General features: G+C 44.1%; 1 protein-coding gene and 1 pseudogene across 1 annotated transcript in view; both read left to right on the top strand.

The window, feature by feature from the left end:
* The window catches only part of LOC144502562 (neural proliferation differentiation and control protein 1-like), a 176,303-nt gene that overhangs the window by 67,429 nt on the left and 82,496 nt on the right, over positions 1-26,378 (top strand). The window contains exon 2 of the mRNA XM_078226664.1: positions 21,777-21,908. Coding sequence (XP_078082790.1) covers positions 21,777-21,908 — 132 coding nt within the window. The remainder of the gene's footprint in view (positions 1-21,776; positions 21,909-26,378) is intronic.
* Positions 1,463-1,736, top strand: LOC144503100 (U6 snRNA-associated Sm-like protein LSm5 pseudogene; annotated as a pseudogene).

Here is a 26,378-nt window from a genome sequence, read left to right as displayed (position 1 = left end):
ATAACAAGAGCACAGAATTGGCAATCCAATTCCTTCACCCATGTCGAAAAGCCCTCCGAACACCAGCAATCCATCAGCTCAGACAGGGAGGTTATCAATTGGGCATGGTAGCAGGGGGTGCGCGGTACCCAGAATAATTTGATCTTCAGGGAAGGAGGAGAGAAAATGGGAGACAAGAGGGTATAACTTGACTTTGGATTGAGGCATTTTGTGGCTGAGGATTATATATTTTTTAAGATGCAGTATTAAATTTTAGAGCCATGTTTGTGTCTGTTTCTTCTGCCACCTGCGTTGAGATTTGGGTTGTGATAATTCCACTCCTTGAGCTAGGTTATTGTTGAAACTGCAAACTGCACAGTCCCTTCCCTGTTGGCACTGGAGAGACAAACCAGCAGCTATTAGCATTCATTTTAAAAACAACATTTCCTAAGCTTCAACGATTGTTAAAACACCAGCTAGCTGTCAAAATGGAGTATTGGCCATTAGGAACACATTTGTTTCAGCTTATGGACTGTTGTCAAGGAGACCAGTTGTGTGTGTGCCAGGATCCATTATCCAAAGCAAGAATGCTTTTTGAGAGTGAAATAAGGTGCCCCACTCCAGCCAAGTTAAATTGCCTGAATCCCTAAGGAAAAATAGACTATATTTTAACAGCCTGCATAACTTTGTCTATAGTTTGCTTGCATTGCTTTTTTTTGTTTGGAGGCGAATTTTGCTGACAGCAAATGGATTTGTTTTTGTTTCTCTGCACTGCTCCCCAAGGAAAAGGAACAAAATGAAAATAGTGTTTGTTTGGGCATAGTGCCCTCTGTCTCCTGATGTCTAGAAAGAAAAAAAGTACTGATTGGTGTCCAGCCATATGGCTTCAGGCAAAATGTGAACTTAATTGTTCACATTTGAGTTTGGAGAGTTCACAGCCAGGCAAGCTGCTGTTTGCCATATAGTTAGATGTGCTTGATAACTATTATGTTGGCCTCGGCTAATGCCTTAGACCAGTGGTCCCCAAAGGGTGCGGCGTGCCACACTGGTGCGGCGAGAGAAGATGGCAAGTGTGGCGGGAAGATTCAAGGACAATCAAAGAAACATTTAAACATGGATAGATATTTTTCCAAAGTGAGAGCAAGAGCATCAAGTGAGGCTGAGGACGATCTGAGTCCACGTTGTGATCCAGGATCGCCGTTCGAACATTGAATCAAGCACTGCTAGGAGTTTTTTTTTGTTTTTGAATGCATTTCTTATCAATAAAAAATTCGGTGTGGCGCGAGCAAATTTTTATTCCGAAAGTGCAGCCCAGTGAAAAAAGTTTGGGAACCACTGCCTTAGACCATCTTGTGGCCAGTGTACTTCAGTGTGCTCCTCATTTCATAGACATTCATTAGGCTGAAGCTTTTAATTGGATTCAAGATTCCTTTGTCTTGTTAGCTCCTACAGTGTATCAAAATAGTTTCTACTTGTTGAGAAGATGGTGCTGGACTGAACCAATCCATCTCCGTTATTGCCACTGGAGCTGATGGACAAATGTGCTGGTTTGCGAGTTCCCATGGTTATGAAAAATGACAAGAAAATTGTAGGAACGCTGCTGAGTTTTGCTGATTTTTTTGCCATTATGGTGCTTGGAGATTTCTCAGAATCTGACCACATCGAAAGGCAGAAGAATGACAAAACTGGACCAGATCTTATTAAATGAAAACAACATAACAATGCTTATTCCTGGTGGTGAAGGTCCTGAAGTATAAATGGAGCCCTCTAACTTCACATACGTGGATTGAAGTTGTCCCTACTTCTGTTTCCTTATTTTTTAACAATTTTGTTAAGGGTTTATTTTTTTGTCAGAATTTCCAGTTTTTTCCACAAAATAATTGTCTCAAAATATGTTTTCTTTTTCACCTAAATCAGACTAGATGACCATTCTGATGCATTGATTACTGCACATACCCAACAGTTTGTAACTAATGGTACATCATGGGAGATTAACTTTATACTATCAGCTAATAGAAATGAATAACTGGTGTTGCATACTGTGGTGAACCATCGTTGGTTCACCACTGGGGGTTGTTATTATGTTACTGTTGGGCTAGGGTGTTGTTACTGTGGGGGTTGTACAATGTTGTTGGGTTAGGGTGTTTACCTGTTATAAGTGTTATCATGGCACATTCCAGTGGGGTCCCGCCTCCGGTGGCGAGGTATAAGACCCTCTGCTCCGGCAGGACCCCTTCAGTCTGAACTGGTGTATTCGTGTTAGTAGTTCCATTGTTACACAATAAAAGCCTTCAATATCGAAGCCTTGGTTCCACGTGCTTAATTGTCGCGCATCAATTTTATTGTGTAACAGAAAACTCACAGCTGTACAAAAAAAGAGTATGGAACAGATCTTAAAACCGGATCGTCTGACACTGGACCCACGTGCGGTCGGTGCCGCTAACACATTCGACCATTGGTGGAAGTGTTTCGAGGACTACCTGGCAGCCTCGGTAGCTATCACTACAGACAGTGATAAACTCCAGGTCCTCCACGCAAGGGTAAGCGACACGATTTATCTCGCCATTCGTGCAGCTCCCACTTACCCGGGTACCGTCGAGCTCCTAAAAAAACGATACACGAAGCCACCCAACGAGATACACGCTCGTTACCTCCTCGCTACACGACGTCGGCAGTCGGGCGAAACCATGGAGGACTACGCCAATGAGCTCCTGCAGCTTGCCAGGGGTTGCGATTGTAAAGACGTATCAGCCGAACAATATATGTACGACCTCGCCCGAGACGCGTTCGTAGCAGGGGTAGGGTCCTCGTACATCAGGCTTAAATTGCTGGAAAAGGGGAAATCGACTTGACCCAAGCAATGGAGATGGCTGTGATGCTGGAAGCGGCGTCGAAGAGCTTGGCGCTGTACCCCGAGGACCAAGTGCAGTCAACGTGGCAGGAGCAAGCTCAGCTCCCTCCTCGCCCCGCTAACCCGCGCTCCCAGATCGATCCGACGACGGCGGCAGCTCCAGGTGGCCAGCGATGCTATTTTTGTGGTGGGGCCAAGCATCCACGGCAACAGTGTCCGGCAAGAACGGCAATCTGCAGCCAGTGCGGTAAAAAAGGCCGCTATGGCAAAGTCTGCAGGTCCAAGTCTAAAAACGGCAGTGCAGCTTGTAACCCTCCAGAACGGAGACAATCTCCTTCGGCGTCGCAGTACCCACGAGGTCCGACCACGTGCGAACCCAGGATGGCGCCATCGTGGCTGACGGAGGAGGAGGAAGACCACCAGGAGTCGCTGCGTTTGGCGCCCTCGCCCACGTGCGATTCATGGGGGCGGCCATCATGGTCCACGACGACTAGGAGCGACCAGCAGGGGTCCTCAACATCCACATCGGCAGCATGCAGTGACGCCCAGGGGCCAACGGTGGCGTCGATCTCCCTGGACCAGACCAGGCACTACAGACTTGAAAATTCCATGATGGATATAAAGGTTAGTGGTCGAACTGTGAATTGTCTGTTTGACAGTGGGAGCACCGAAAGTTTCATACACCCTGAAACTGCTAAAAGGTGTGGACTCCGGGTTCTCCCTGCCAAGCAGACAATTTCCATGGCATCACGGTCCCGGTCTGTACCGATCCAAGGACGATGTATGGTAACTCTTGAGGTACAGGGCACAATTTACGAGCAATACAGGCTCCTTGTGTTACCTCACCTTTGTGCGCCAATTCTCCTCGGACTAAACTTTATGGTCCACATGAAGAGTGTGATCCTACAGTACGGTGGGCCACTCCCTTCACTGGCAGTAGGGAATCAGCCGCAGCCTCCAAATTGCCCAAAGCGCCCCGCATGCAATCTATCCACCCTGAAAATCACTACACCATCCCTTTTTAAAAATCTGGTACCTGGCTGCAAGCCCATCGCTACTAAAAGTAGGCGTTACAGCGCTGAGGACCGGATCTTTATTAGATCTGAGGTTCAGCGGCTCCTCAAGGAAGGGATCATACAGGCCAGTGCTAGTCCGTGGAGAGCGCAGGTCGTGGTAGTCAAAAGCGGGAACAAACCTCGGATGGTCATCGACTATAGTCAGACCATTAATCGTTATACGCAGCTGGATGCGTATCCTCTCCCGCGCATTTCTGATATGGTCAATCAGATTGCGCAGTACCGAGTGTTTTCTACCATAGACCTTAAGTCCGCCTACCATCAACTCCCCATCCGCCCAGAGGACCGACAATATACGGCTTTTGAGGCGGATGGTCGTCTATACCAATTCCTCAGGGTTCCATTTGGTGTCACCAATGGGGTCTCGGTCTTCCAGCGTGCTATGGACCGAATGGTGGACCAGAACGGGTTGCGGGCTACCTTCCCGTACCTGGATAACGTCACCATCTGCGGCCATGACCAGCAGGACCACGACACGAATCTCCAACACTTTCTGCGCACTGCATCTCGCCTGAATCTGACCTATAATAGGGAGAAGTGCGTATTCCGTACGCGCAGGTTAGCCATCCTCGGATACGTGGTGGAAAACGGGGTCATTGGCCCTGATCCAGACCGTATGCGCCCACTTACTGAACTTCCCTTGCCCGCTAGCACGAAAGCACTGAGGAGATGCCTCGGGTTCTTTTCGTATTATGCACAGTGGGCCCCCAACTACGCAGACAAAGCTCGTCCGCTCATTAAGTCCACGACCTTCCCACTTACGCCGGAGGCCCAATTGGCCTTCAAGGCTTTGAAAAGCGACATCTCGAAAGCCACGATGCACGCGGTGGATGAATCCATCCCTTTCCAGGTGGAGAGTGATGCATCTGACTTCGCCCTAGCCGCCACACTAAACCAGGCAGGCAGGCCCGTCGCGTTCTTTTCCCGCACCCTTCAAGGCCCCGAAATTCGGCACTCAGCGGTGGAGAAGGAGGCTCAGGCCATTGTGGAGGCAGTCAGACACTGGCGCCATTACCTGGCAGGGAAGCGGTTCACCCTGATCACGGATCAACGATCCGTGGCGTTTATGTTCAGTAACACGCAGAGGGGCAAGATCAAGAACGATAAGATCTTGCGGTGGAGAATTGAGCTCTCCACCTATAATTACGATATTATGTATCGTCCAGGGAAGCTCAATGAGCCCTCGGATGCCCTCTCGCGCGGAACATGCGCCATCATGCAGGAGGACCGCTTGAAGGCTCTCCACAATGATCTGTGTCATCCTGGAGTCACCAGACTCTACCACTTCGTCAAAGCCCGCAACCTGCCCTACTCGGTGGAGGATGTCAGGTCAGTGACGAGAAGCTGTCGGATTTGCGCAGAATGCAAACCACACTTTTATCGACCAGACCGGGCACAATTGGTCAAGGCCACTCGCCCTTTTGAGAGGCTGAGTGTGGATTTTAAGGGCCCCCTTCCCTCAACGGACCGGAATGTCTATTTCCTCAACATAATAGACGAGTATTCCCGGTTTCTGTTTGTTGTCCCCTGTGCGGACACGTCGACTGCCACCGTCATCAAGGCATTCAGTGAGCTTTTTACCCTGTTCGGGTACCCCTGCTACATTCATAGCGACAGGGGCTCGTCGTTCATGAGCAACGACTTGAGGCAATTCCTGCTCTCATTCGGGATTGCCTCTCGTAGAACCACGAGCTACAACCCTAGGGGTAACGGACAGGTGGAAAGGGAGAATGCTACAGTCTGGAAGGCTGTCCTACTGGCACTGAAATCCAGGGGCCTTCCAGTCTCCCGTTGGCAGGAGGTCCTTCCAAATGCGCTCCATTCTATCCGCTCCCTCCTGTGTACGGCAACCAATGCTACTCCCCACGAGAGGATGTTCTCATTCCCTCGGAAGTCGTCCTCGGGAACCTCATTGCCAGCCTGGTTGACGTACCCAGGACCCGTCCTTCTGCGGCGACATGTGAGGGCTCGCAGGTCCGACCCCTTGGTCGAACCGGTCCAACTCCTCCACGCCAACCCTCAGTATGCCTATGTGGCATATCCTGACGGGCGAGAGGACACTGTCTCCATTAGAGACCTGGCGCCCGCAGGGGACGTAGCAACTCCTGTCGCTCCTATTCCCCCAGTCACGAATCCACTACTCCTCATTGTTTCCCCAGACGTGGCGCGGTCAGCACCGGGACCAGTGCATAACACTTTTACTCCCATGTACAGCTTGCCTGAGACTCGGAGATCGGCGCCACCATCATCACCACCACCACCACCACCAAAGGTTCCAGGATCCCCTGCACCATCGCCTCACCAGGGCCAGCCGGCCCGGGAGTCCTTGAGGGGACAGCCAGACGTTGTTTTGGAAAGAACGCCACCGCAAGCGCCTGCTCCGGTTTCGCAACCGGTGTTGAGGAGATCACAGCGTCGGTGCGGTCCTCCAGACCGTCTAGACTTGTGAATTCTGTTTATATGACCTGTTTTTTTCTTGCACCCCGCCACCTTTTGTTCTTAAAGGAGGGGTGAATGTGGTGAACCATCGTTGGTTCACCACTGGGGGTTGTTATTATGTTACTGTTGGGCTAGGGTGTTGTTACTGTGGGGGTTGTACAATGTTGTTGGGTTAGGGTGTTTACCTGTTATAAGCGTTATCATGGCACATTCCAGTGGGGTCCCGCCTCCGGTGGCGAGGTATAAGACCCTCTGCTCCGGCAGGACCCCTTCAGTCTGAACTGGTGTATTCGTGTTAGTAGTTCCATTGTTACACAATAAAAGCCTTCAATATCGAAGCCTTGGTTCCACGTGTCGCGCATCACATACCCTGCTGATTAATATAACGTGGTGCAACATGAACCTCACAAGAATTGCTCCCCTTTGACCAATTTGCAGAAAATAGTCCAACCTTTCCACAAGCTTTGAAATTTGACTTTAAATCTTATTAACTATAATTTCTGGAAATATTTAGAACTGGTTTTCTGTCTTCCAAGATGCTAGCTCCACTTTGCAGTTGCTTACAATTGCTCTCAGTTGCTGCAGAACACTTATTATATTTAGTTGGGATCTGGACCTAGTCTTTTTAAGGCTGATGTACATCATGTGGGAGGATTGGTATAAATAGAATCCAAGATCAATTGAATATAATTATTTTTAAGATTGATTTGTTGTTTTGTAGAAAGTATGATGATACTTTTGAGTCTGCTGCAGCAGCCCTTTGTCAGAAGAAAAGGGGTTTATAATTAATTCAGTCAGCAAAGCTTTAAATAAACCAATGTTTAAATGTAGCCTTGCACAGCAGTCAAGGCTACTTTGACAAATCATGCTGTCACAACAGTGCAAATGTTTTTAAAAATTTATTTAAAAGACATTTTATTCCCATGAATATTTTTAAATGAGAATCTTAATCTGAGTATTAATTTGTTGGAATAACTTTCTCTTTATCATCTTGACCTTTTTAATTGATTTGTGTCATGGGATCATAAAACAATGCAGCATAGAAAGAGGCCACTCGGCCTATCATGCTTGTACTGGCTCTTTGTTAGAATGAACCAATCCAATGATCATAGCATTTCCCTCCTTGGCTCTGAAATGTCTTTCTCCTCAAGTACTTTAAACCTGTGATATTGGTTACATAAATTATAGAGTTTGGTCCTAAGTTAGATTGGGGTTTTGAAAATGCAATTAAATTAGACCTTCTGATGAAAAGTTTCTCTCTCCACAGACTGTGACACTAATAAATAAAAAACTTTAAACTTTGTGAGGAAAAGGTGCTGAATTTGGGGCTCATGAAAAGGATGTTTACACAAAAGGATTGTGTTTCTGTGAATGTGGTTTCCCCCTGCTTTCATTGGTTTATTTTATGCAATGCTACTTTATAGATGGTTTAAAAGTGCTTGAAATTCTAGCAGCCTTACAGCTTAGTTCATGTAACTCCCACAGTTTGAACCTTTAGAAATGGAACACAGCCATCCTGACCCAGTCTGCTCCACGTAATCTCAGTCCAGGAGAAGTGTGATTGCCGTTACTACCCTTTTAAGTTGGTCTCGCAACTACTGATTTGCCACACCATCATCTTGGGGCAGCTAAGAATAAATGATAAATGTTGGCCTTGCCAGTGTTATCCACATCCTGAGAATGAATTCAAACTGTGCATCTGTTGTTTGCTGTGTAAACCGCTAACCATCACCCCCATGGAAGTTACCTTTTATCCTGTGATTGTATTGTATATTTCTTTGCCACACCATGTACAATTTTGTCTTTTAAAAAGCATTGAGATAGTTACAAGGGTAAGATTGATATAGAGGGATTATGGGCCAAACGTGGGCAATTGGGACTAGCTTAATGGTAAAAACTGGACAGCATGGACAAGTTGGGCTGAAGGGCCTGTTTCCATGCTGCAAACCTCTATGACCTGATGAATATTTGCAGTTTTTTATCCCACCACAACCCTGCTCTAGTTTGGATTGGCAAAAACAAAAACACCTCTGAGAAGAATTGTTCAGTTTCATAAATAAGAAATATGTGAAGAGCAGTATGAAAAAAATAAGCATTGCTGTTGGGATTAAAAAATACCGGCCTCAAATTTGCATTGTGCAACAGCTATTACCTCGGCTCTAGCCTTCTGTCAATAGCAATTTCTGAAGATAGAGGGTGCAAGCAAGGTTCATTAACAGTGAGTTAAAACTTGACATAAAGTATTTAAGGGAGTGGAGGGTTATGGGGGGCGGACAGGAAAGTAGAGTTGAAGCTACAACCTCATCAGCCATGTTATTATGGTGGAGCAGACTCCAAGAGCCAAATGACCTACTCCTGCTCCTAAGTTCTATGTTCCTATGAAGATAGGATATAGGACTTGGCTGTTAATGACCCTTGCTTGCAACCACTAACTTCAAAAATTGAGGGCCAGTTTAGCTCAGTTGGTTTGACAGCTGGTTTAGGGATGCAGAGCAACACCAACAGCTTGGGTTCAATTCCCATATTGGCTGAGGTCATTCATGAAGGATCTGCCTTCTCAACCTTGCCCCTCGCCTCTGAGGTGTGGTGATCCTCAGGTTAAATCACCACCAGTCAACATATGGTCATCTGGGACTGTGGCGACTTTACCTTACCTTTGAACGCTCTAGAGGATGTCAATATATAAAAGGAGAAAGTGTTGGGTATCCTAAATTGCACTAAGGCAGGCAAGTCCTCAGGGCCACATGGATCTATCCCAGGTTACTGCTGGAGGCAAGGGGAGAAATAACTGGGGCCTTAACAGATATCTTCACATCCTCTTTGACCTCGGGCGAGGTTCCAGAGGACTGAAGAATAGCCAATATTGTTCCCTTGCTTTAGAAAGGAAGCAGGGATATTATAGGCCGGTGAGCCTGACGTTAGTGTTGGGGAAGCTTTTGGAGAAGATGCTGAGGGACAGTATATATGCACATTTGGAAGAAAATGGACTAATTAGTGACAAGCGACATGGTTTTGTATGGGCAAGGTCATGTCTCACCAACTTGATTGCGCTTTTTGAAGAGGTGACAAAGATAATTGAGAGAAGGGCTGTGGATGTAGTTTATATGGACTTTAGTAAGATGTTTGACAAGGTTCCACATGGTAGACTGGTACAAAAATTAAAATCACATGGGATTTGGGGTGGACCGGCTAGATGGATACATGACTGGTTTCATAGAATCATACAGTGCAGAAGGAGGCCTTTAGGCCCTTTGAGTCTGCACCGACCACAACCCCACTCGGATCCTTTTCCCATAACCCCATGTATTTACCCTAGTTAATCCCCCTGATACTAAGGGCAATTTAGCATGGCCAATCAACCTAATTCGCACATCTTTGGAGAGTGGGAGGAAACCGGAGCACCCAGAGAAAACCCATGCAGAAACGAGGAGAATGTGCAAACTCCACACGGACAGTGATCTGAGGCCAAAATTGAACCTGGGTCCCTGGCGCTGTGGGACAGCAGTGCTAACCACAGTGCCACCATGCCGAATGTGTCGCATGGCTTGATGATAGAAGACAGTGAGTAGTGGTGGAAGGGTGTTTTCAGGCCACATTTGGAGTATTGCGTGCAGCCTGGTCACCACACTACCAGAAGGATGTGGAAGCTTTGGAGAGAGTGCAAAGAAGTTTCACCAGGATGTTGCCTGGTCTCGAGAGTGTTGACTGTGAGGAGAGGTTGAATAAATTAGGATTGTTTTTACTGGAAAGAGGGAGGCTGAGGAGAGACCTAATAGAGGTCTACAAAGTTATGAGAGGCATGGACAGGGTGGATAGTCAGAGGCTTTTTCCCAGGGTGGAAGTGTCAATTACAAGGGGGCACAGGTTCCAGGTGAGAGGAGGAAAGTTTAAGGAAGATTTGCAGGGGAAGTTTTTCATGGAGAGAGAGAGTGGTGGGTGCCTGGAACATGCTGCCAGAGGAGGTGGTGGAAGCAGGTACATTAGCAACATTTTAAGAGGCATCTGCAGGGTACATGAATAGAGGGATACGGTCCAAGTAAGGACCAACAGTTTTTTTTTAAGTTTAGTTAAAGCATCATGATTGGTATAAGCTTGGAGGGCCAAAAGGCCAGTTCCTGTGCTGTAATTTTCTTTGTTCTTGTTCTTTGTCCTTACTTAAAATAATGAAAACTGCCCACAACACAAATCATTTCTATACTGAGCCGCCTGTATAAAAGTGACGTAAATCACAAGTTTTGTGGCATGTTCACTGTTCTGCTGGATACTTTAATAATGCAAAACTTTTTAAGGCTATGTTTTGGAATGAAGCATGTATTAAACAGAGTTGCTTCCTGTATTGTATTTTGGTGTCACCTTGCAAAATGTGACTCTGCTGGTTCCTTTGAAGCAGTCTAGCTGGCGTTATAGGGAAGGGTTGACTGAAAGCTTTGCAGTCTGCTTGTTGCCTGTGTGTTCTTTGCAGATGTCTCGAGCACCTGTCCTTTATTTGAGCATGCAAGCAATATACTGTTGGTTCAATACCTTGACTATTGCTTCATTGCGAATGCATTTGATTGTACATTTTGATTGGTAAATAAGATAATCCAGCAATGGTAGTTCTTTGAGAGCGAAGCAGACCTTCAGAGAATACACAATGGTGGACTTGAATTATGCTGTCTGTATTATGAATCAGCCTACACCAAGCTGCTTGTCTAAAACAGGTTTTACATGGTGGCTTTCTTATTCCTTGTAATTGTTTTGCCAGGAATGACGTTGGTTCTTGCACCTCATTTCACGTGTTGTCACATTCAGTCAGATTCCAGTCCCCATGGGCATTGCTTTTCAAAGTCTTTGTTTGCTGTTGGCCTCTCATTCTTTTTTAATCTCTTCTGTGCTGGGATATCTGAAGCCGAAGGGAAAACTAATTTCTTGAACCCCCCCCCACCCCCCCTCCCATTTAGGTTTTCTTATTTTTGTTTTCCTAAAAATATACTTTATTCATAAAATTAGTAAATGTACTTTGCAAAACATTTCTAATCAGACATTAGAAAGTTTGATAAAATTCAACTTTTCTCCATTGAGCGTGTTGCATTCTGAGGTGCCTCAGTACAATTGCAATATTTATCATATGCAATCCATGTCATACATAGAGCTTGAGGGGTTCCATACAGCGTCCAGTGGATTTTCTCATGTTATTGAATCTCTGCAGACCGTGGGAATGTGGTGCCTTTGTGTTGGAGTGCATTTTCATTGGCGTCAACAGCTCCCATGCGGTCTTGCCAAAGTTACACTTGCTAGTATGAGCCAAGAGAGCGAATGTGGCCAGGCATGCTAAACTTGGGTCAACCATCACTCAGTATCTGTCTAAGCAGGGATCATAGGGTATCCTGAGTGAATTTACACTCCCCTAACTTGGAGGCAATATGAATCATTTATGCTCCCGCTGTCAGGAATGGGGAAATAGAATAAAATGACTGCATGCAAGAGGAAGACTTCTGTGCTCCTGTGCAAAATGAGCTGGGTAAAAGTCAAGCATCTGTAATGTAATTTAGATTAAAGTAAAAATAAATGAATGTGATTCTAAAGAAAAATGATTTAGCTGTGGCTATCCTAATCGCATTGTTTTGAAAAGCTCTCTGGTCTAGTGAATAAAAACCATGCTGTTCTTTACTAATCCATGCAGGCAAGAAATCTGTGCCAGGTTAGCTGGTCTCAACTCGGACAGCACTTACAGCACCAGAGTTGGCCTTGTTGTCCCTGGGCTAAGTGGGGAAAATGTCATTTGGGTCCCCACTTCTGATCACATGTAACTTTCCTCCATCTGTTGGCTGCAAATAGCTGTGAAATAAGCTATGGAAGTCTTATCTTGATGGCTTAGTGGCTAAAAGCATGGCTTGACCTGAGTTAAATGGATTAGGAAAGCTCTCCAAGACTGAGAAGCTTGCACATCGCTGACTATTAAGTCCTCCTCTAATCAGTGGTGAAATAAGAACAGAAAATGCTGGAAATACTTAGCACATCTGGCAGCATCTTCAGGGGGAGAAAAGCAGTAAACCTTTTGGTTTGAGGATCATCTGTCAGGAAAGGGTTTGCACGCATCTTCCAGCAAGAATATTTACTTCCCCACATTTCCACGTGGCTGTTCAAATTCATGTAAGTATTCTGATCAAAGAGGTGTGATAATCATGTAAATGTATTCCTGGTATTGCACAGGTTACTTGGAGACACATGAAGCCATTATACAGTCGGTTGCAGAATAAGATTGAAATTTGCATTAACCAATTCTGTTAAACTGGTTTGGTGGCATGTATGTGAGCTATACAAACTAGAGTGTACTAGGTTCGATGCCATGCCTATGCTGAGATTGCTGTACTAGGGTGCTTTTGCGGCAGAAAAATTGGCCTCGGCATTCTTGGGCTAGGAAGGGGAAAATTCAGCCCAAGTATCTGCTCCTTTCATGAGCAAATAATTTGCTGACATTTCCTTGTGGAAGGTCAGCAAGAATGTTCAGCTGGCTGAAGTACCGGAAGGTAACTGGTATCAATGACAGTATATCCCAGAATGATTTGGTGCTTGAAGAGTAAGGAGAAATTGATCCTGTCTTCTTGAACGAAAAGAGAAAATGCTGGAAAATCTCAGCAGGTCTGGCAGCATCTGTAAGGAGAGAAAAGAGCTGATGTTTCAAGTCCAGACGACCCTTTGTCAAAGCTAAAAGCCATTTTATCTCGTCTTCTTGAGCCTTTTTTCTAAAGAAAAACCAACAAAATATGGTAATTTTCACTTTGCATCAAACTTCATTTTAAATCTAATAATAGGGAAATATTTTCCTTTGTAATCCTATTCAAAAAAATTGCTGTTACTCAACCTTGCTGGCAGGGCTTATTTGTCATTCATTGGGAATTTTCGCTGACATTTTTCTAAAGATTTTGCTGGAAGCTTTCACATTTTAACAGTGGTTGCTGTCTGGTCCAGTTAAACACTCTAGCAAGTAAATTATTTTTGTCATTATAGATTTGTTAGTAGTAATATGTTGCAGTGTCTGCCATTCTTATCTGTTTTACGAATTAAAGCTCTCGTCATCTTGGATTAGTGGGCACTTAACATTATCATCAAGTCAGAAGCCCCATTCCTGGAGCCAAAGGCATGGTGGAGAATTTTAAACTCAGCTCCCACAATGATGGTAGGGATGTGACATTAATAGGTAAATCGGTGAAACTGGACCTCAAACTGCCATAAACAGGAATACTTCCGGATTAACTGCGGCAGGCATGGTGGTATTTGAGTGATCTGTTTAGGAGAAACAAGCCTGTGATGAGTACACTACGAAGGCTCTCTTCCTCCGATTCTGGCAGCCATTTAAATTTAATGCTTTCTAAGCAGGTCTCCCATGACTGGAGAAAGCACTTGTTAAAGGAAGTGTGGAGCAGCCAGGTTAAGCAGGTAAATGCTTTTTATGGTATTGCTGTGGGTCAGAAGGAGCAAGAGAGCTTCCAGCCCTGCACACACCCCGAATTCCTCCGGCAAATCTTGTGAAGTGCTGATAATGATGTCCCTATTAAACCTTTTCACGAACTTTTCCAAGTCCAAGAACAATCCCAGCCTGAAGTCCCTCATTCCTGGTACTGCTCTGGTGAATCTCCTTTGCAGCTCCCCCCAAGCTCTTGACATCCTTTCTAAAGCGCAATTCCCAGGATTGGACCCACTATTCCAGTTATGGCCTAACTAGCAACTTATAAAGGCTGAGCATGACTTACTTGCTTTTGTACTTTGTGCCTCTAATTTTAAAGGCTGGGGTCCAGAATGCCTTTTGATCAACCCTTCCCTGCCATTTTCAAAGATTTGTGTATGTAGACTCCAAAATGTGCCTGTTCCTGCATCCCCGTTAAAATTAGGCCAGGTAAATTCTATTATCTCCTCTTATCAAAGTGAATCACTTCGTACTTCTCTGCTTTAACTTTGATCTGCCGTGTGTCCATCCATTTCACCAGTCTATGTCCTCCTGAAGACTGCTACCCTATCTTCCTCACTGAATAGAATGGCAGAGTATTAGTTAAATGGTGATCAATTAGGATACATTGATATACAAAGGGACCTGGGTGAGTACACAAGTCACTGAAAGCAAACATGAAGGTGTAGCAAGCAGTTAGGAAGCAAATGGTATGTTGGCCTTCATTGCAAAAAGACTTCAGTACAGGAGCAAAGATGTCTTACTGTACATGGTCTTGGTGAGGCCACACCCAGATTATTGCAGCAGTCATGGTCTCCTTTCCGAAGAAAAGGTATGTTTGTCATAGAGGGAGTGCAACAAAGGTTCACCAGACTGATTCCTGGGATGGCAAGATTGTCGTTTGAGGAGAGATTGGGTCGACTAGGCTTGTATTCACTGGAGTTGGGCCTATTTTCAATGGAGTTTGGAAGAATCATTTGATTTGATTTATTTGACTTATATTGGTATACAGTGAAAAGTATTGTTTCTTGCATGCTATACAGACAAAGCATACCATGCATAGAGAAGGAAAGGAGAGAGTGTGGAATATCGTGTTACAGTCATAGCTAGGGTGTAGAGAAAGATCAACTTAATGCGAGGTAGGTCCATTCAAACATCTGATGGCAGCAGGGAAGAAGCTGTTCTTGAGTCGGTTGGTACGTGACCTCAGACTTTTGCATCTTTTTCCCGTGGAAGAGAGTATGTTCGGGATGTATGGGATCCTTGATTATGCTTGCCTCTTTTCCGAGGCAGCAGGCAGGAATGAGGGGGTATCTCATTGAAACTTACAAAGTTGTGACAGGGCTGGATAGACTGGATGCAGGAATGTTGTTTCCTCTGGCTGGAGATGCTGGAACAAAGGGTCACAATCTCAGAATACAGATGAGAAACTTCACTTGGATGGTGAACTCTCCACTATAGAAGGCTGTGGAGGGCAAGTCACTTAAGAAGGAGAAAGATTTTTAGGCTGCGAAGGCCTCAAGGAGTGTGGGGAGAGCGTAGGAGTAAGGCATTGAGATAGAGGATTAGCCATGATCATATTAAATGGTGGAGCAGGCTCAAAGGGCCAAGTGACCTTCTCCTATTTTCTTTTCTATGCTTACTCCAGGTGAGTTTTTGTGCCATCTGTATGCTTTGAAATTATGCCCTGTATAGCCAAGTCTAGGTCATGAAGTTTTATCAGAGAAAGCAATGATCCTAATACTCAGCACTGGGAAACACTATTCTGTCCTCCCCTTCAGTCTGACCGTTAGCCATTCACCACCACTCTGTACTTTCTACTCCTTTAGCCAATCAAGGTAACAAAAAGTATTGTATCAAGGTAACAAAAAGATTAAGTACTGCAAATGGTGGAAAGCTGATTAAAAAGACAAAAATACTTTTAACAATCAGTAGGTCAGATAGCATCTGTAGAGACAGGAAAGTAGGTTTAACATATTCGATTTTTACCCACCCTGTTTCCAAATCTACCTAACCTACGAAGCGTTTTCTGTTTTCATTCCACTAGTGTAACTTTGAGTGCTTCAGAGTAAGATGAAGCAGGGAATAAAAATGCTTATGTTGAATATTATTTCTCTTAAACTGAAGCTATTGGAAAATCAGCCCATTCTGACATGATCTACAAATCTTTATCTATTGAAAAAGGAAATCTTGCAGTCTGTCACATTGGATCTTTGTGCTGTCAATGCAAGGGACTTGTGAGACCATGTCAGCCATAAAATAATATAGGACAAGTAAAGAACGGGTTAGAATCTGAATAAAGTTATTTCTGCATAACTGCAATAGTACACTCTAACCCTATAATCAGGCTAATAACTACCAAAACTGATGGTGTTTATAGTTAGCAGAGATAATGCGTTCATCCTATTATCCCAAACAAAAAGTAAAGCTGGAAATCTGAAAAAGTGTTGGAAGAATGTGATGGGCCAGCCATCATTTGATGCAGAAATAGGTTAATGTTTTTTGAGGAATCCTTATTCAGAACTGGCCTGGACTCTGTTCTGTGACCAAGAAATGGAAGAGCAGTTTATATTGTTTACGCTTGCAACTCTTGTGTTTTCTGGAAAATTGTCAGAAATCCACTTCTAAGATAATGTCAACATTGTTGTTAACTACTTGTACTAGCCTCTCTTCAGTGAACCTGACATTTTCTGTGGCTTTCAGAGTCTCAACCAGAGCCTGAAAGATTGATGCACTGAAGTACTAATCTTGGTTTTGGTGCAGTACTGAGGGAGCACAATGTAGTATAAGGATCTGGTATATAGTGTTAATGTAGGGCTGAATGCAGTTCCCACCCACACTGATGTAAACAGACACATGACTCAGAGCTAAGGTGAATGTAGTAAGGCCAGTGATGTGTCAAGACATAAACATGGCAGAAGCTCATGGCCTGTACCCTTTACTGTGTATATGTATTTGGTTACAAGAAGTTTTAAAAAAGCAGAAGTACAATCAGAATGTTCTTCCAAAGCCGAGTTGGTGGAATTCAACCTGAAGATAAGCCAAACAGAACAGCAGGCAAGAAAGGCACTGATGTCATTGACTTGCAAGACTCTGAAGAACCAATACACACTCCTGGAAAAGCTTGGACATTGAATGCTACTTCAGAAAAGGCTGTGTTGGAGCTATCAGCAATGATATGTGGAATAAGAAGACGAGCGGAACAAGAAAATAAACAGTTGAAAGAGCAGCAAATTATCCTTCAGGATTAGATTCAAAAACAGTCCGGTACCCTTCAGCAATATAATGGCATGAAGAATGCCTTGAGCGACAGAATGGTAGCACAGCAGAACAAACTCATTGAGACACTAGTAAATTACAGGAAAGCTCAAGGTGAAGTGCTTCAGTTTTGCAACAAAAAGGTAAACTTGTTGAAGGACGCTCACTTCAAGGATCCCTCAGGTCTGAGTTTGCCCTTCAGGAACATTGTGCCATGAAACAAAAATGAATTTAATGTCACTCTGAAAGGCCTGACAAACAGTTTTCATAGAGGACTCGGGGACGTTCACTGTTCTGTGAGGAAGTTGAGATATACAAGAATGAGACAGTAGCGCTGAAGGAAACAGTTGTGAATTTGGAAGGACTCTTGGGAAAACATTATATTCCCAAAGGGGTGAAAATCAAGAACACAGGTTGGCAAGTGAAGATGGGAGTTCTTATTACAGATGTGGGGTGTTTAAAAACATTACAGACATTTTAAACTGGTCATTACAAGAGGTTAAGTTACCTATGTGGATCAAATTGCTTCTGAGGCACGTTAATGCAATTGTGATGCATGTAATATTCACTGTGTATTTTCAATGTGATTCATACAGCCCGAAGGGGTTCTATACAGTTTCACTCCCTTCAGTTCACTATGACCGAAAGGTCTTAGACAGCAACCTTCCCCATTGCGCCTCTGCAGCTGCTGTCTTGGGTTTTAGTACGTCCCTCCGCACATATTCCTGGGCTTTGAAGTCTGCAACACTTGGTCAAGGGCAATTCTTTGTACTTGAAGACCAACACGTTTCGGGCAGATCAAAGAGAGTCTTTCACTGAGTTGATGATCCTCCAGCAGCAGCTGATCTTTGTACCTAGGAACAGCCCATAGAGCACACAATCCTACGTCACAAAGCTGCTCTGGAAGAGCCTCAACAAAATTGCCTATTTTCTCTTCAGAACTTCTTTGCAAAGACACATTCCACAAGAAAGTGGACAATGGTGGTCTTCCCCACCACAGTCACCTCGAGGGCAACGTGCAGATAGGTTGAGAATACGGGCGCGTGAAGGACAAGCAGTTAATAAAAACTTGCTGTTGACATACAGAAGACTTTAACAGACACATTCTATAACCAATGCCATTAGAACACAGCACCATTAGAGGTGTCGCCTTTCAGATGTGGTATTAAAGCAAGGACACGTGGATATAAAAGATGTTGACACTCTTGGAAGAAGCACAGGATGTTTGGCATCCTGGCCCAAATTCAGGCCAATGCTATTAAGAGTAGTTTATCTGGTCTTTATATGCAAATTAAACACATCTTTCTGTTTTACAACAGTGACTGGCTATTGGAGATGCTCGTCTAGTCTCGTATTTGATTAAGTATAAGAGGCGTAAGGGGATTTTTCATGTCTTACTGCAGTACTTTATATACTGTAATTGGATGTGGGGCACTTTGAGAAGTCCTAAGATCATGAAAGATGCTATGTAATTTCAAGTTCCTTATTTCTGTTTTAGAAGTACAGAAGTATAGGTGAAGTGAAATACCTGATTTAATCCAAAAATAATTAAGCAAACAAGGTTTATAGGTCTATTGGTCTGAATGGTAATCATTACCATAGTTAGTGATATTTTTTTTGATATGCAAATACAACAATCTAAGTAATAAAAGAAAAGCCAGTGGAATTGCTACAGTTGAATTTGTGATTATTTAATGTGCACCAATGGGTATACACAGTACAAAGAACAATACAGCACAGGAACAGGCCCTTCGGCCCTCCAAGCCCATGCTGCTCCCTGGTCCAAACTAGACCATTCTTTTGTATCCCTCCATTCCCACTCCGTTCATATGGCTATCTAGATAAGTCTTAAACGTTCCCAGTGTGTCCGCCTCCACCACCTTGCCTGGCAGTGCATTCCAGGCCCCCACCACCCTCTGTGTAAAATATGTGCTTCTGATATCTGTGTTAAACCCCCCCCTCACCTTGAACCTATGACCCCTCGTGAACGTCACCACCGACCTGGGGAAAAGCTTCCCACCGTTCACCCTATCTATGCCTTTCATAATTTTATACACCTCTATTAAGTCTCCCCTCATCCTCCGTCTTTCCAGGGAGAACAACCCCAGTTTACCCAATCTCTCCTCATAACTAAGCCCCTCCATACCAGGCAACATCCTGTTAAACCTCCTCTGTACTCTCTCCAAAGCCTCCACGTCTTTCTGGTAGTGTGGCGACCAGAACTGGACGCAGTATTCCAAATACGGCCGAACCAACGTTCTATACATCTGCAACATCAGACCCCAACTTTTATACTCTATGCCCCGTCCTATAAAGGCAAGCATGCCATATGCCGCCTTCACCACCTTCTCCACCTGTGACGTCACCTTCAAGCATCTGTGGACTTGCACACCCAGGTCCCTCTGCGTATCTGCACCCTTTATGGTTCTGCCATTTATCGTATAGCTCCTCCCTACATTATTTCTACCAAAATGCATCACTTCGCATTTATCAGGATTGAACTCCATCTGCCATTTCTTTGCCCAAGTTTCCAGCCTATCTATATCCTTCTGTAGCCTCTGACAATGCTCCTCACTATCTGCAAGTCCTGCCAATTTTGTGTCGTCCGTAAACTTACTGATCACCCCAGTTACACCATCTTCCAGATCGTTTATATAAATCACAAACGGCAGAGGTCCCAATACGGAGCCCTGCGGAACACCACTAGTCACAGGCCTCCAGCCGGAAAAAGACCCTTCCACTACCACCCTCTGTCTTCTGTGACCAAGCCAGTTCTCCACCCATCTAGCCACCTCCCCCTTTATCCCATGAGATCCAACCTTTTTCACCAGCCTACCATGAGGGACTTTGTCAAACGCTTTACTAAAGTCCATATAGACGACATCCACGGCCCTTCCCTCGTCAACCATTCTAGTCACTTCTTCAAAAAACTCCACCAGGTTAGTGAGGCATGACCTCCCTCTCACAAAACCATGCTGACTATCGTTAATGAGTTTATTCCTTTCTAAATGCGCATACATCCTATCTCTAAGAATCTTCTCCAACAACTTCCCCACCATGGACGCAAGCTCACCGGCCTATAATTACCCGGGTTATCCTTCCTACCCTTCTTAAATAACGGGACCACATTAGCTATCCTCCAATCCTCTGGGACCTCACCTGTGTCCAGTGACGAGACAAAGATTTGCGTCAGAGGCCCAGCGATTTCATCTCTCGTCTCCCTGAGCAGCCTTGGATAGATTCCATCAGGCCCTGGGGATTTGTCAGTCTTTATATTCTCTAACAAACCTAACACTTCCTCCCTTGTAATGGAGATTTTCTCCAACGGTTCAACACTCCCCTCCGAGACACTCCCAGTTAACACATCCCCCTCCTTTGTGAATACCAACGCAAAGTATTCATTTCTTCATAAGAATTCTTCATAAGAATTTGACTAAAGGCTACTGAAATTTATTTTCACTCCACTCTTTCTATCAGTTCCTTGATCTGCTTACACAGTCAAATAGCACATTGAGCTACTGGGAAAGATTCGGTAGTGGGAATAAGAGACTTTTTTCTCATTACTTTTTCCTTTGCCCCAGCCCACCTTTGCTTATTTTTGTTAAGTGTTGGATCTCTCTCTCCAGTGTCTCGAGCCGTTTAAGATTGCAGTGTAGGAATAAATCCATACAGTCACATACAGTGCCACAGTTTGCGGGTACCTATGTACCACCTGAATGAAGCTTAGTGATAATACAGAGCACAGTAAGAACAAAAAATTATGCAAATGTAGTGAACTTTGGCGCAATACTTGAGCGTTTAATGTAATTTAATTATGAGACATTAAGATGTATTATATGGCGACCACTCTGCAGTACGTTTAAAACCTTGCAGCACAAAAGGAGGGCATTTGGTACATGTGCCTGTGCCAGCTATTTAAAAGATTCGTGCTTCTCTCCTGTGCTGTCCCTCCTTCTCCCTGCCCTGCCTTTTTACCCCAACCTCTTTTCCTCCCCCCCCACCCGCACTGCCCCACCTTCCACCGAAGTTTCACCGTAGCATCTCAGTCTTATCTTATATTTCCAATGACCTTCAAAAACTCCCGATTAATCTGCTTAACTATCCTTTGACAGTGTGTTCTAGGTCATAACACACATTTTTCATCAACCATTTTGTTTGTCACTGATTTAAAATCTGTATTCTTTGCTTGCCAACCTACCTGCTGGTGGAGACCGTTTATTCTTATTTACTCTGTCAACACATCTAATAACTTTGAACATATTTAAATCTGGCACTCGCACTCTTTTTCCACTTAAGCAGTTCAGATACATCACAAGTGTGTGTTATAATGAAATTTCTCATGGTATTCAATAAAGCACGTGTATCGAAAGTCAATATGCCATACTATATTTAAGATAGTATAGTTGAGAGCACCAGGGTAACTTGAGCTGGTAATGGAAAATTTAATCATTGAGAGTAGAGAGTGTGGAGACGCCAGTATTGATTTGGTACACACATGAAGCACAAGGCCTCCTCTGTCTCCTCTACAAACTGTAGTAGCTATTTTGCTATGACATATCATGTCATATGTGCTTTCAACACTGTTCTGTAACTTCTGTAACTTCTCAATATGAAACCTCTTTGAACAGGCACAGAATTAGGTACTAAGTGATGACAGCTGGCACTTAAGGTGGAATAAAGAGTTTGTTTTGTCAGTTGGCCGTTTTAAAGTGTTCAAAATCTTTAAGTTTTCACTTCTGCCTTTCAGCTGGAACCTGCCCCAGAAACCTGGACTGTACCATGAAACGACGAGAATCTTGCACACTTGGATCGGATAAGTGTGGCCCATGCCTCTCTCAGTTTGTTGAAGATGAGAAAGGAAACTGTGTCGAGAAGCATGGTAAGTGCTGAATAAGTTTGAGTTCTGTCTTTGTTTGGATTCTTTCCCTCCAATTCCGGCTTGGATCGCTGTCTGTGCGGAGTCTGCACATTCTCCCCATGTTTATGTGGTTTTCCTTCAGGTGTTTCAGTTCCCTCCCACAGTCTGAAAGACGAGCTGGTTGGGTGCATTGGCCATGCTAAATTGTCTCTCGTTGTACCCAACCAGGTGCCAGAGTGTGGCGACTAGGGGATTTTCACAGTAACTTCATGGCAGTGTTAATGTGAGCCTACTTGTGACACTAATAAATAATAAACTTTAAATTTTGTGAGGAAAAGGTGATGAATTTGGGGCTCATGAAAAGGATGTTTACATTATGTTTCTGTGAATGTGGGGGTCATAGAGTCATAGAGGTTTACGGCATGGAAACAGGCCCTTCGGCCCAACTTGTCCATGCAGCCCTTTTTTTTAAAACGCCTAAACTAATCCCAATTGCCCGCATTTGGTCCATATCCCACATTCCCATCGTACCCATGTAACTATCTAAATGCTTTTTAAAAGATAAAATTGTACCCGCCTCTACTACTACCTTTGGCAGCTTGTTCCAGACACTCACCACCCTCTGCATGAAAAAATTGCCCCTCTGGACACTTTTATATATCTCCCCTCTCATCTTAAACCTATGTCCTCTAGTTTTAGACTCCCCTACCTTTGGGAAAAGATATTGACTATCTAGCTGATCTGTGCCCCTCATTATTTTATAGACCTCTATAAGATCACCCCTCAGCCTCCTACGCTCCAGAGAAAAAAGTCCCAATCTATCCAGCTTCTCCTTTATAACTCAAACTATCAAGTCCCAGTAGCATCCTAGTAAATCTTTTCTGCACTTTTCTAGTTTAATAATATCCTTTCTATAATAGGGTGACCAGAATTGCACACAGTATTCCAAGTGTGGCCTTACCAATGTCTTATACAACTTCAACAATACATTCCAACTCCTGTACTCAATGTCAGCCCACTGACCCAGTTGATCAAGATCCAGTTGCAATTGGAGATAACTTTCTTCACTGTCCACTATGCCACCTCTGCAAACTTACTAACCATGCCTCCTATATTCTCATCCAAATCATTAATATAAATGACAAATAACAGTGGACCCAGCACTGATCCCTGAGGCACGCCACTGGTCACAGGCCTCCAGTTTGAAAAACAACTCTCTACAACCACCTTCTGGCTTCTGTCAATATGAGTATAAGCTAGCTCGTAATATAAAAGATAGGAAGAGTTTTTTTTTCAATATATAAAAGGTAAGAGGGAGGCAAAAATAGACATTGGACCACTGGAAAATGAGGCTGGAGAAGTAATAATAGGAAACAGAGCAATGGCAGAGGAACTGAATAGTTACTTTGTATCAGTTTTCACGGTGGAAGGCACCAGTGGGATGCCAGAGCTCCAGGAGAATCAGGAGGCACAGGTGAGTGTCGTGGCCATCACTAAGGAGAAGATTCTGGGGAAACTGAAAGGTCTGAAGGTGGATAAATCACCTGGACCGGATGGACTACAGCCCAGGGTTCTGAAAGAGATAGCTGAGGAAATTGTGGAGGCATTCGTGGTGATCTTTCAGGAATCACTGGAGTCACGGAGGGTCCCAGAGGATTGGAAAGTAGCTAATGTTACACTGCTGTTTAAGAAGGGAGGGAGACAGCAGACAGGAAATTATAGGCCGGTTAGCCTGACTTCAGTCATTGGCAAGATTTTAGAGTCTATTATTAAAGATGAGATCATGGAGTACTTGAAAGTGCATGATAAAATAGGACTGAGTCAGCACGGCTTTGTTACGGGGAGGTCATGTCTGACAAATCTGTTAGATTTCTTTGAAGAGGTACCAAGGAAGTTAGATAAAGGAGAACCAGTGGATGTGATTTATTTAGATTTCCAGAGGCCTTTGACAAGGTGCCACATAGGAGACTGTTAAATAAGTTAAGAGCCCATGGTGTTAAGGGTAAGATCCTGGCATGGATAGAGAATTGGCTGACTGGCGGAAGGCAGATAGTGGGGTCCTTTTCAGGATGGCAGCCAGTGACGAGCGGTGTGCCTCGGGTCAGTGCTGGGACCACAACTTTTCACAATATACATTAACGATTTGGAAGAAAGAACTGAAGGCACTGTTAAGTTTGCAGATGATACAAAGATATGTAGAGGGGCAGGTAGTATTGAGGAAGCATGGGGGCTGCAGAAGGACTTGGACAGGCTCGGAGAGTGAGCAAAGAAGTGGCAGATGGAATGCAGTGTGGAAAAGTGCGAAGTTATGCACTTTGGAAGGAGGAATGAAGGCATAGATTATTTTCAAATGGGAAAATGCTTAGGAAATCAGAAACACAAAGGGACTTTGGAGTCATTGTTCAAGATTCTCGTAAGGTTAATATGCAGGTTCATTCAGCAGTTAGGAAGGCAAATGCAATGTTAGCATTCATGTCGAGAAGGCTAGAATACAAGAGCAGGGATGTACTTCTGATCAGACCCCATTAGGAGTATTGTGAGCAGTTTTAGGCCCCATATCTAAGGAAGGATGTGCTGGCCTTGGAAAGGGTCCAGAGGAGGTTCACAAGAATGATCCCTGGAATGAAGAGCTTGTCGTATGAGGAACGGTTGAGGACTCTGGGTCTGTACTCATTGGAGTTTAGAAGGATGAGGGGGGATCTTATTGAAACATACAGGATACTCTGAGGCCTGGATAGAGTGGATGTGGAAAGGATGTTTCCATTAGCAGGAAAAACTAGAACCAGGGGGCACAACTTCAGGCTGAAGGGACGATCCTTTAAAACAGAGAGGTGAGGAGAAATTTCTTCAGCCAGAGAGTGGTGAATCTGTGGAAATCTTTGCCGCAGAAGGCTGTGGAGGCCAGGTCATTGAGTGTCTTTAAGACAGAGATAGATAGGTTCTTGATTAATAAGGGGATCAGGGGTTATGGGGAAAAGGCAGGAGAATGGGGCTGATAAAAATATCAGCCATGATTGAATGGCAGAGCAGACTCGATGGGCCAAGTGGCCTAATTCTGCTCCTAAGTTTTATGGTTTCAGTAGGCTGTCTGTTTCATACATATGTAAACGAAGCAGCAACAGCCCAAATTGGCACACTTTTTGTTGGCTTTCCTGCTCCTTGGCACCAGTACTGGCCAAATCCAACAATCAAAGTACTCATCTAGTGATTTGTCACTTTTGTCTGTCTTCTGTTGCTCTTAACCATTTGCAGGAAAAGACCAGCTTGCCCATCAAGCTTCACTCATGATGGCAGGAACCTCATGACCAGAAGCTTCGCTTCGGGCATATCAACATAAGGAGAAGCAAAAGAAGTGTGAATAAGGGGGGGGGGGGCAATAAAATATTCTGGAAAATTCCCCTCTGAACCTTCCAAGCAATCAAAATTTTAAGGGAGAAAATGTATTCCGATGTTAAGTGTACCATTGGGCTATAATGTCAAATGTCTAATATAATGAAAGACATTCACTTTGTTACAGTACTGTTGTGGTTACCTGAACAACTCAACTATATTATTGAAATGTAATATTTGCATGTGCTGTACACTTGGACAAACAATCAATCATGGTGCTTGCCTCTATGTAAGTTAACATACAGTTGCAGTTGACCCAGGATGCTGCTGTGATTAAAACTACAGAATAGAATATGTAATATGCATAATTAGACATCCTTGTCTAATTATTTTGGCAATGGCTGTTTTAATAGCTGCTGGCCCCAGACTTTTCACTCGAGATTTAATTCTTATAAAAATATATTTGAAAAAATATTTTGAAGGAAAATATTTTTTTTTCAAATGATACCACAATAAGAAAATGCCATCTTATCTGGAACTGTTTACTTAGTCTGATTATAATGAAATATGGGTGCTGAATCCTAATGGGTGCTGCCACTAAGATGATGACTCAGCTGCGGCTAAATTTCTGTTAAATGACAATCAGATTTGGACTTGCATTGATCACCTGTTGTCTATGTGGGTGGAAAAATCTAATCTTAGTGAGGTATGTATGTTTGCTGTATGATTTATCTGGAGTTTTCAACACTAATCTTGCTGCAAAGTTCATGATGCTCCTGGATTACTGCAGCATGTTCTGAATGTGAATGAAGTTTTGTTTCTTTGCCATTTTACAGCAAAGATTTTCTTTTCAGTCCAGTAAGAATCCAAGTCCCTAAAAATAATTTCCCCCTCGCCCATTTGCACTTCCTGCTGCCACCCACCTCATGCTGTGTCTCCTTCTATTGTTTTGCTTGCTCCACAATTTTTCCTGTTTCTCTGTTTACCTCTTTAGTCACTGCCTCTCCCCTGCTCTCAATGCCTGCCTCTTACCAACCCGTTTATGTTTGCCGATCCCTGCCCTCTCTCTCTAGCTCCTCTCACCCCACTTCCCGAAACCATGGGCGGCACGGTGGCACAATGGTTAGCACTGCTGCTATACAGCGCTCGGGTCGCTGTTTG

This window comes from Mustelus asterias, chromosome 13 (genome assembly GCF_964213995.1).
Source record: "Mustelus asterias chromosome 13, sMusAst1.hap1.1, whole genome shotgun sequence".
In the NCBI taxonomy this organism is placed as follows: domain Eukaryota; kingdom Metazoa; phylum Chordata; class Chondrichthyes; order Carcharhiniformes; family Triakidae; genus Mustelus; species Mustelus asterias.
The sequence above is the reverse complement of the archived record's forward strand: the minus strand, read 5'-3'. Positions and strand labels throughout refer to the sequence as shown.